The following is a 12,691-nucleotide window of genomic DNA, read 5'->3' on the forward strand; positions in this document are numbered from 1 at the left end:
AAGATGAAAATGGCTTATAACAGCATATAAACATACTAGATACTGACCTCTGGGTAAATGGGAGGGAAAACAATGCTGAGGAGCCGCAGAAGATCCAATCTGCTGAACAGGCGCTCCACTGCGAATGATCTGCACACTGGTCATTAGGTGATGCAGGTTACCGCTATGACCCTAAAGTAAAAAAATTATAATTATTAAAACCAACTCAAAATTCACAGCAAGAGATGAGTTAAATACTTCTGAAAGAGCCTTAATGTATGCATTTTATTTAGAGAGACTTTTATGAGAGAATTATTCTGACAGGATTTCATAAATGATCTGCCATTGTCATTATCATAGTCTCTCCACCACTGTGCATCACACCAGATGGGTCAAACATTTTTAGAAGAATGCATAAATAAATAAATAAATAAAATATAATTGCTACCATTGAAATACAAGTCAACTGTTATCCAGCACAATATCAACAAACTAGATACATTTAAAGATTACTATTAACAAAGACTGTAGAATACGCATATACAAGACATGTCACGATCATCGTTATATGGCAAATTAAGCCCACCTTCTAGTACAGGAGCTAATTAGCGGTCGCTATAGAATGACAATTCTCTGGAAAAGGGGCACATTTAGAAATGAAACTAAACAGACAGTCGTTGTTTAACTTAAATAGTTATTTGTAATTTATAGGGATGTAACGGTATCAGAACTTCACGGTACGATAATACCTCGGTATGAATGGTACGGTACGGTATTTATTGAATAATTTACAGGAAAAACAAAACTAGTGAAAAGACTCGAAAAAGTGCCAAAACTGTTTATTTACCTTAGCACTGAACATATCAATGGAATACAAATTAGCCATCTATCTGTAAGTTTCGAAACAGGAACTTCAATTTTTCAATTTTAATAACAAAAAACTATTAAATCATATGAAAAAAAATAAAGTTTCAATTGAGTATTGTTGGTCACATTCAAAACTTCAAAACTCATCACATTCAACATTTAATCACTCACTCACTTAGATAAAGATGGGTTTTTTAAGGAAAATTATCATATAAATATAATCTGGTAAAAGCTGGGATCTCTGGGCATGTCCCCTGCAACAGAAAAAACCCTCTCATTTGGGACTGAGGTTTCAGGGACAGAGAGATATGATTTAGCCAAGGTTGACAGTAGTGGGTAACGTTGTGCATTGTCTTTCCACCACTTGAGAGGACAAGCAATGAGTGAGATAGAGGTCTCTTTGTGGTACAAGTCAATGTCTGCATTAATCTAACAAGTGTGCTGTGTTCTGCAGTCCCCATGACTGTTTTTAGTCATATTCCCCGACTTATATTTCACCACAGTCTGGCAGTGCCTGCATATTTATCTTTGTCTGTCAAAGACTTTTCTCTTTTTTCATATCTTTTTAGAGAGAAACCGAAATGCTTCTACACATTCGATTTAAAACCCGCTTTAGGTTCGATCATTTCCAGCTTTTTTTTTTCCCCGCTGCTAGCAACACACTCCATTTCCGCATTACTGGATCTGTAGTGACAACAGACCGCAAAGGATGATGGCCACCCCTGGGCTGATGGGAATTGTAGTTCCCGCTACCTCCCATTCGCTTCATTTCCCTAAGCAATCTTTTTTCAGCAATATAGTTTTATTGAGTCATGCGCCTACGGTAATATTGAAAAAAATTACTATTGCGGTATGACGGTATTTACAATATTGTTACATCCCTAGTAATTTAGAATTGATCGTAAGCTCGGCAAGCAGTTATGGAGAATTTGATGTTTCCCTATTCAAACAGAATGCCCGAGCATACTGCCTGAGAGGCGTTTCAAAGATGGCCGAGTGAAATGACTTGCCTTAAAGATACTTTGCTATTAACCACTCTCTTACATCACATTTACTTAATCCCTATTACAATTAAAACAAAACATTTTAACTACTACATTTATGAAGCAACTTTTTCCTGAAGAAACTATGCTAATATCCTTTTCATGATCTATCATAAATCAGTCTACTTTGCTACTTTAAGATCAATTATTATTGATGTTCAATTAATAATAAAGATTCTTAATATTATTAACAATGAAAACATTTTGTTGTGCTTTATATTTTGTGAGGAAAAAACATTTGCATGTTTAAGATTTAAGTTTAAAATTTCTGAATGATCATGTGGAACTTAATCAGGGCAATACATTTCATTTCTAAAATCGAGAAAATCTGGGAAAAGTTTAACTCTTAGTAACGTTTCACAATATTAATGTAGTTTATCTCAAATAAATGCAGCCTTGGTTTTACCTTGTATAAAAAACTGGTTGTCAAAGTGACTCGATTATCTAAAAACATGACCAACCTGCTGACCACTAATGGTGGCCACAGGGATTCCAGAGGCCTGTGTGGACTCCATGGTAGCAGTGAGATGACCAGGAACCTTGGGGGGCAGAGTGAGGTGGCTTGGTGTTGGCACAGGAGCTGGAGCGATCACACGGCTCGGCATGGGTGCCTTCAGGGCAGACTGCAGCCAAAAGAAAAGACATTTAGCATTTATGCAATCATTTGTTTGATTTTCATTTAATTATTGACCCATCTAATTAGGGCTGTGCGATTAATCGAAATTGAATCGCAATCGCAGTTTGAAACATTGCTATTAGTTAAATCGCAAAAGGCTGTGATTTGAAATGTATATGTATTATTTAATTTCCCCTGCCTAAAGCAAATGCGTAATTGCAGTCTGTGACAACTAAGTGAGCACTTTCGTTTTGCCCAATCACAATTGCGCAACCAAACTATGCGGAATGCCCACAATAAAAAAAGAAAGAAAAGAAAATGAATTGCACGGACAAGTGGGATGAGGGTGCCTGCTGCTTCATTAATAGACGAATTAATAGCAAAGAAAAACAGCATTGGTAATATGGGAATATTTTGGTTTCAAAGTCACAGACACAGAACAAAAACAAGTCATTTTAAAAGCTGTCGCAGAATTGTTGCAACGGCTTACAGGTTATTGAGCTGAAGCTTGACTACAAAATCAAATTGCAATATCTGTCAAAACAATTAATAAAAAAATGTAAAAAATAAATATTACAATTAGATGTTTTCCCTAAATCGCAAAGCTACATTCAGTGATATAATGTCCTTTTCATCTTGCAGTTTTTTTTCAAAGCAAATTACTTTTGTGTTTACAACCTTAAAAAATCCTGATATTATTAAAACTGTCTTTTCTAGAGCACAAAAAAAAAAATTGTATCATCTGCGTACAAGTGAATGTATGTTTTCTGAGTTTAGATAACCTGGGACAGGGGGTAAAAATAAAGATCTGTGTTAACCACATCACCCAATAAAATACATCGTTGAAACCTTTAATTTACCTTGGAGTGATACTGGTGATGTAGCATATGGAAATTAGTGCTGGAAAACTTTTCTAAAATAAAAGTTTGTTGTGACATTATGTGTGTGTGTGTGTGTGTGTGTGTTTGTGTGTGTGTGTGTGTGTTATTATGTATACGTGATAGAAACAAAACATTTTTTGTGACAGAAATTCAAACGTGTAAATATAATTTGTATCATACACATATTTTATATCTAAATATAAATAAACATTTTATCAAATTTATGCATGCATGTAAACATACATAATAAATATACACGGTGCGCACACACATATATGATGTCAAAAAATCTTTTATTTTGGATGCGATTAATCTCTGCCCAGCACTAATTGAAATGCATTATTTCTGAAACAGTTCAATGTGTTTATTATCCTGTAATTCGACTGATTAACAGATAAATGCACCTTAAAGGGTGCATCACAGTAAAATATACTCCCTATTAGAGGTGTGTGATATGATAATTTTTGATCATGGCCATTAAAAATGTCTCTACAATCTGATTATGAAAAAATAACATAGTATCGTACTACAGCGAACACGATGAGTTTTCATTTTGGTGCATCAGTCTAAATATATTGTACAACAGGAAATACTTCCATATTAAATATTGACTCAGTGGTAGAGTTACACTGATGGGAAATACATTCAAAAGCTGCCGCAACTTCATATTAATTCATAAACAACTAAAATATCTAATTATTTTCTCCTGACGACCCCAAAACGAAAGTTACTTATTACCATTTTGCTTTTGTTTCCCAAAACAAATTGAATGTTTTATGCATGTACACTACCTGACAAAAGTCTTGTCGCCTATTCAAGTTTTAAGAACAACAAATAATACCTTGACTTGAAGTTGATAATTTCGTAACAAAATTGGCTTATATTAAAAGCAAAAGACTGTGGATTATGCTTATTTTACCAAATAAAATATGATCATGCTTTGATTTTCAATTATTTAATTAGGACAGCAAAGGTCTGACTTTGCTTAGACAAAAGTCTTGACACTGAACAGAAATAATGTACAGTATAATATATAAAGTCATGCTGCAGTGGAAAAATAATTAATATTGTGTATGACTCCCATGAACATGGACGACTGCATCCATACATCTCTGCAATGACTCAAATAACTTATTAATAAAGTAATCTGGAATGGCAAAGAAAGCGTTCCAGCAGGACTCCCAGAGTTCATCAAGATTCTTTGGATTAATCTTCAATGCCTCCTCCATCTAACCCAGAACTTGCTCAATAATGTTCATGTCTGGTGACTGGGCTGGCCAATCCTGGAGCACCTTAACCTTCTTTGCTTTCAGTAACTTTGATGTGGAGGCTGAAGTATGAGAAGGTGCACTATCCTGCTGAAGAATTTGCCCTCTCCTGTGGTTTGTAATGTCATGGGCAGCACAAATGTCTTGATACCTCAGGCTGTTGATGTTGCCTCCACTCTGAAGATCTCTCGCACACCCCCACACTGAATAAACACCAAACCATGATTTTTCCTTTACCAAACTTGACTGATTTCTGTGAGAATATTGGGTCCATGTGGGTTCCAATAGGTCTTCTGCAGTAATTGTGATGATTGAGAGGCAGTTCCACAGATGATTGATCTGAAAAATCTACCTATTGACACTTTCACAAATGATCAACTAGAAGTCAAGTGTTATTTGTTGCTCTTACAACAGGGATCAACAACAAAACTTTTGTCAGTTGTGTATTTAAACAACTCAAATATTTAGGTATGTGCATACAATTGTTTTAATTAAGATTCTTGTTCTCTCTGTGTCTACTGTATGTCTGTCATGAGATATTAAATCTCATGTAACTAAAAATAAGAAACTGATCATAATGATTTGCCTGATTACATAAACAAAAATTGATTCACTTCACAAGAGAAAAGAGATCAGACATATGAAAGGGGCCAAAACCCGTTTACCTTCAGAGAACCCTCAGTGAAGGCAAGGGAGAGACCCTGAGGGAGGTGGGATGGAGCTGCTGACACAGAGACTGGTTGAATGGGAAGGTGCTGAGGGAGAGGAGGGGGCAGAGTCGGGGCTGCTCCGTGGGATGGGGGCTGCATTTGGGGTTGAGGGTAGGGTCGCACCACTACCGTCTCCTGCTTGTCATCTCTGAATACTGTGGCTCCACTAGACATCAGCTCACGTGGTGCATGATTAGAGTCTTCATGTCCTGTTTAACAATTGCATTAGGTCATATGTCTGTTTCCATCTGGTATTAACATGCACTTTCTGTTGTCCAATCACAATGCATTACTGTTTCTAGGCCAATCACAATGTATAATATATGAACTTATTGCGCAACACATAATCTCAATAGTTTTTAGTGTCGCTAAATGGATGTGACATTTGCAGAAAAAACTTGAGATAGATGTTTCAATATACTGTTAGCATATACAGTTAAACTCAGAATTATTAAACCCTCTGAATTATTAGCCCCCTGTTTATTTTTCCTCCAATTTCTGTTTAACAAAGAGAAGATTTTTTTAACACATTTCTAAACAAAATAGTTTAGAAATAGTTTTCTTACCACAAACCTTTAGATTGGAAGTGTAGCTGGAAACAGATCGATGGTTGAAAACCCTGACGTTAATGTATATCAAACATAGCTGACAACAGAGTGTGTTTACATTTCCCATTTATTCATTTATTAGGATTTTATCAGTCTAATCACAAGTGTTAAATAAATACACCAAATATTAAATGCTTTATAAGAAAGTGCGGCAAATTATATTTGGATTAGATTAGATTCAACTTTATTGTCATCACACATGTACAAGACAACGGAATGCAGCTTAACTCTAACCAGTAATGCAATAGCAGCAAGTGCAGGATATAGATATAAGTGAAAGTGCAGTTATAGAAAAACTATGGTCATATTTACAGATGGATGTACTCTGAACATTGTATACAGGTTGTATTAGCTATGAACAGAGATTTACAATAGATGAATATATGTACAGGCTGCTATTAATGATCAGAAGTATGCAGATAGATATGAACATAATTACAAGTGTTTATGTACGGTGGGTATGTACAATTCATGATGAATTAGTGCAATGTAGTGTGACGAACATGTGCAATTTTAATTGTGCAAATATTAAATAATAAATTTGAAATTCATACTGAATGTACCAAAACACGCAAAATTGTAGTTGCTGTCTACATCATTTTCATAAGTTTGCTGTCCTGCTTGCTCATTAGCCCTATTATACCATAAGTTTGTTCTTCTTAATGGTACCCATGCTGCACACAGATCGCTTTTAGGAAAGTGATGTAAAGCTTGATGGAAAAAAGACAAAAGCTGCAGGCGAAATCCAAACTAATGCATTCAGATTGAAGCTGAGAGGGTAAATATTTTATGTTACGCGATTATTTTGTCACAGAAATATTGTCATTGTTATTTAAAGACCATTTCATGCCACTGATCAAATAATGATTGCTTCCAATGTTATTTGTGAACGAGTGTGATTTTGCACAGTCGGATTTATTGTAGTGGACTGCAGCATTAAAATAGAGCTTCACCTTTTCTTCACCTGACAGGACTATGCTTTGAAGGTTTTCCCTGAGCTAGCTGACAGGGGCTGCACAATCAGCTAAAACATTGCTGACATTCATTTTTTCATGATGAGCAATTCCTTGCAAATGTTAACCTTGCCATGACTAAACAACTACCAAAATATTAAAAAGCCTTTTCTAAGTTGTATGTGTAGGCTTTTATTTAACAGTACAGTAAACTAATGATTTTATTTTATTTACTATAGTCTAAACTTTACTATTGACCTTATTCTTTGCGTATGAGTGGACACAATCATTGGAATTTTGGTAACAAATTACAACAATGTTCTATTAATTAATGTTAGTCAATGCATTATTAACATGAATGACATGAACTAACAGTTCCAACTGTGTTTACATTAAACAATACATTTACTTAAGTATTTGCTCATGTTAGTTAACGTTTGTTAATGTAAACACAGTTGGTATTGTAAGTTCATGTCATTCATGTTAATAATGCATTAGTAAATGTCGAATTATGATTAAAATGCTGCACAAGTGATGTTCATGTTTAGTTCATGTTAGTAAATGCATTAACTAATGAACCTTTTTGTAAAGTGTGACCAAATCTTTTTGGCTTAAGACTTCGGATCTTATTCACTTTGATTGATTTTTTTACATTAAAAACTGCTCATTCTGCTGCTTGATGTTGAAAACTGATATTTTCTTATTATATTATTATTATTCATTTTATTTATATTCGTGAGCACACTTGATTGTAGAGCAAGCAGTTTGACTGTTTTCTGCTGTTTATTATTCCTAGTCATTTCTCCCACAGGCAACTGAATCGCAAGTTCTAAAACAATTGCAAAATCGAGCACACTTCTGCATTGCAGAATAAGGTTAATGGTGCCAATTTTACATGTCACATTTAAGGTCAAAATTATTAGCCCCTTTAAGCTACATATTTTTTCCAATAGTCTACAGAACAAACCATCGTTATATAATAACTTGCCTAATTACTCTAACCTGCCTAGTTAACCTAATTACCCTAGTTAAGCCTTTAAATGTCACGTTAAGCTGTATAGAAGTGTCTTGAAAAACATCTAGTCAAATATTATTTACTGTCATCATGACAAAAATTAAAATAAATTAGTTATTAGAAATGAGTTAATAAAACTATTATGTTTAGAAATGTGTTGGAAAAATCTCAGAAATTGGGGGAAAATATAAACAAGGGGGTTTATAATTCAGGGGGGCAAATAATTTAACTGTAGGTAATGCTCAAAGACAGAACTTTGTTTCACCAATGTTTTAAAATTGTATTTAAACTAAAGTATGATAGAGCATAGACACATTATTAAATTTGATGGTTTTTTTTTTTTCATTTGTCACACAACAAACATTGATTTAATGTGGACCTACTCATGTCACATCTCATCTTGAACCGTATAAAAAAAAACAATATTTACTAAGCCTTAATAATTATTACAAAAAAAACTAAAATGGAAAGTCTAGTTTGTTAGATATAAATGTGTCATAAACCTGTGCTCTTTTGACTTCCTGGAAATCCTGCAGTGTTGCTGCCTGCGGTTTGTCCTTGTCCCAGACCGGAGGGGAGTCCAGGACGAGGATACTGCTGAGAATTCATCTTCACGACCTCTCAAGTTCTTCCTGAAAAAAAGCAGAGAATAAACAGGACAAAATGCAGTATGTTCAATACAAAATATAAATGCCTTTACTTCAGTCAAAGACCCAGCTCACACTGCCTGCAGAATATCACGAGATTGAGTGAAAAGCTCACACTAAACTAACATCACTAAAATAATACACAAACAATCCGAGGAGTTTCTCTAGCATGACCCTCCGTGCATTATACATGTAAGTTAACATTACACAATAACTATTACATTTAAATGATCTCCACTTAAGGTATTTCTACCAAGAACGATGGTCATTCTGACAACAGTGACATATCTTTTAAATGTTTAGGATTAGTGTAATACCGTTTGATTTAACGACACACAATAGCAATGTAAACGCGATTTATCTCTTGTTAATGTTTGTGAACGCTGCTAACAGTAACATTTACGATTGTCAGGAAACCAAAATGAGCAGCTTTTGTTCCTAGATGGGTTCGCGAGTTTACTAAGCATCAATTACGTGCGTTTAAACATACATGTTGTCCGTTTTAAAACACATACTACTAAATGTCAGCATAATCGTTCTTTCTATCATTTAAAATGAGTTTTAGGAATAAAACAGTCGCGGTTGCTAGTAGCCAAGAGATCTTATGAGTCATTTCAATGAGACTTGCTTATTTCTCTCAAATGCCCTTTAACGGTCGTTATCCTGCAACTATATGAATGTAAACGCCACAAACACGTTATCCTAACTGTATTGTGTGTTCACTAATGTGGAATAGTAGTTTTACCGTACACACGAATCCCACACTCGCCATCCGTTTCGTATCCCGGCAAATCGACCATTGGCATCAATGGGAATCAAGCGTCAGCAAGTCGCTCCTATTCCGGATTTCAAAATAAAAGTCGTCGAGTCCTGCTGTCAAGGAACGAACGAACCTTAATTTTCTCCTCACATCTCCGCTATTTCATTTGGAGTAATAGACACTTTTATACAAACGCAAAACTTCTTAAAAATGCTTTGACAACCAAATTAGCTTGGTTAGTCAGTTTTATAAAAAGGAATACTCTTTTCTTACAATGAATTCCTCTTATTACAAAATCTCAATTAACGTTACCCAACAAGAGTCTTCAACTGTGTGGGGTTCCTCCGGGTGCTCCGGTTTCCCCCACACTCCAATGTGTAGCTGAATTGGGTAAGCTAAATTGTCCGTAGAATATGAGTGTGAATGGGTGTGTATGGGTGTTTCCCAGTGATGGGTTGCGGCTGAAAGGGCATCCGCTGCTTAAAACATATGCTGGATTAGTTGTTGATTCATTCCGCTGTGGCAACTCCAGATTGATAATGGGACTAAGCCGAAAAGAAAATGAATGAATGAATGAATGAATTTTTAAATGTTATTGGTTTAATTCCTTCAGATGCCCATATGTTATTTATAGGTATTAATCATGTTTACACCTCTGATACATAGTCTATTGATATTACTAAATCTTATGTTGGCAAAATTTGTGTTACAGTAGATAAGAGTAATGAAATTATTACTCTAGCTTATATTCAATCTTATTGGATGTCTTTATCAAATGGTGAATTGATTTGCTGTGTTAAAGTTTGGCTGTTACCACCGAAATATCATGTTAGAAAAAATTAAAGAAATATCCTATGAACTTCTCCAGATTTTATTCAGCAAAACAGCATTTACAAAAAAAATGTTTAACGTGGGATTGATGTAAAATGTATTTTTTGTAATAATTATGAGAAGACAAGCATTTTGTATACTCAGTCAACTCATGGGGTGAGGTGTAAAAGTATATTAACAACAATTTTCAGTGTTGAAAACCTCTCTTGTAGTAGGAAAATTTACTTTTTGGCTTTACTGTTTACCCTAGAGGATTGTTGTTTTTGTTTAAATATTTATATTGTTAACAAAATTTACATTCATACATGTAAATTGACTAATAAGAAACCAAATTTAAGGGTACTGATGACTGAAATAGGTTTGTTTATTAGAAGTATCAGAGACTCTCTAAATAAGAAAACCCTATAAGCACTTTAAAAAATTGTGAACTCCATAATGTATTTATTTGATTATTACATATGTACATTCTATATTTTCCCCCTGGCATGTATATTTTTGTACTGTTAAAATTGTATTTGCTATTCTTTAAAGAAAAAACAAGAAACCTAAAGAATCACCGCAAGCTCGTCCACTTTGACATATTATTTTAAATATGCAAATGATTTAGGAATACATGCAAAATTTCAGGGGTTTATGTTTACATTTGCTAATTTTTATTAGACGCTTTTACGTAAAGCGACGAATAAATGTGGAAAAGCAAAATATAAATCAGTAAATAAAACAACGTTTCTGACATCATTTAGAATCATAGTACAAACTAAAACAATTGCGTACTAGGCTACAGTGAAACCATACAGAATTGCGTTTGGTTATTTATTTATTTATTTTGTTATCAGCAGGAAACGCTTGCATTGTCAAAGTTTGGATTATACACTACCGGTCAAAAGTTTGGCTTCAGTTTTTTTTCATGTTCTTTTTTTAAAGGAAATTATTCTGTTCATCAAGGCACATTTATTACATGTAAAATAATTGTTTAATTGTTAAATATTCATTAAAATTTTAAATAATTGCTTTCTTATTGTATGTAATTTCAGATAAAATTATGACTCCAGTCATTATTGCTTTTATTACATTAATAATAATAATAGTAAGGCTTAATAATTACTAAAATTAGAGTGATTTCTGAAGGATGATGTGACTGAAGACTGAAGTAATGAAGCTGAAAATTCATCTTTAAAATCACTGGAATAAATGAATAAATAAATGATAATTTACTTTTGAACAGTTATAAGAACATCTCACTATTTTACAATTTGTACTGTATTTTTGATCAAATAAATGCAGTCTTGGTGAGCAGGAGAATCTTATTTTAAAACATTTAAAAAGCTTACTGTCCCAAAACTTTTGACCGGTATTGTGTGTTTATTTGAATATTATTAATCATACTTTTTGTATTATTATTGTTAAACTACAATACAAATCAGATTCATTTATTCATTCATTTTCTTGTCGGCTTAGTCCCTTTATTAATCCGGGGTCGCCACAGCGGAATGAACCGCCCACCTATCCAGCAAGTTTTTTACGCAGCAGATGCCCTTCCAGCCGCAACCCATCTCTGGGAAACATCCACACACACATTCACGCACACACTCATACACTGCAGACAATTTAGCCAGCCCAATTCACCTGTACCGCATGTCTTTGGACTGTGGGGGAAACCGGAGCACCCGGAGGAAACCCACGCGAAGGCAGGGAGAACATGCAAACTCCACACAGAAACGTCAACTGAGCCGAGGTTCGAACTAGCAACCCAGCGACCTTCTTGCTTTGAGGCGCCACTGCCTCGCCCAAATCAGATTATTTAAACCTAATTTTAACAGTGTATTTTCTTTTATTCTAACATTTCATAAAGATTTTGATCACATTATTAATTATTTTATTTAAATGTTATAAATTCTGCATTGTTTTAAAATATTTTTAAACATATTTATGTATTAGTTATTCTTTTCATTAGATTATATAACATTCATATTTTAAGGTTTATTGATTTTAATCTTTAATTCATATTTTTTTATTTTATTCCATAAATTTATTTCTACATTAATTTGAAAACACTACGAACACTGGTACAAAATAATAATGTAATGATTCTATTTTCACTAATATATACAGTGCTCAGCATATATAAGTACACCCCTCATAAATCTCTTTTAAATTCATTTTTTTAATAGGAAGCTATACAATATTATATTTGTGCATATACATTAGATTAGTTTGTACTGAGGCCAAATCTGGAGCTTATCTAACAAAATAACTTACGATAACAGTCCAAAAACTATAGTACACCCAAACTTATAGAAAAATATTAAATACAAATTTTAAAAAAGAGGAAAAATCAAGTGAAGCAAAAAAAAAAGGTTGTAATATTTTTTTCTATATTTTGCTTAAATAGTATATTTCAATTTCTAAATATGTTTGGTGACTTAAATATTATTTTAATAAATCTGTTTAATAAATCAGTTTTGTTTATATGCACCAAAATACATTGCCTATATACACTGAGAAATGGAGAA

General features: G+C 33.7%; 1 protein-coding gene across 2 annotated transcripts in view; it reads right to left on the reverse strand.

The window, feature by feature from the left end:
- sap130b (Sin3A associated protein 130b) overlaps positions 1-9,394 on the reverse strand; it is a 34,889-nt gene extending 25,495 nt beyond the window's left edge. The window contains exons 1-5 of one of the 2 annotated variants that reach the window (XM_087238866.1): positions 9,338-9,388; positions 8,444-8,572; positions 5,320-5,573; positions 2,351-2,512; positions 48-171 (exon numbers count right to left, since the gene is read on the reverse strand). In XM_087238866.1, coding sequence (XP_087094992.1) covers positions 48-171; positions 2,351-2,512; positions 5,320-5,573; positions 8,444-8,549 — 646 coding nt within the window. In that variant the 5' untranslated portion in view covers positions 8,550-8,572; positions 9,338-9,388. 2 annotated transcript variants of the gene reach the window in all.
- Between the last annotated feature and the right edge of the window lie 3,297 nt (positions 9,395-12,691).

The sequence above is a fragment of the Danio rerio genome, chromosome 2 (assembly GCF_052040795.2).
Source record: "Danio rerio strain M-AB ecotype USA chromosome 2, GRCz13ab, whole genome shotgun sequence".
Lineage (NCBI taxonomy): Eukaryota > Metazoa > Chordata > Actinopteri > Cypriniformes > Danionidae > Danio > Danio rerio.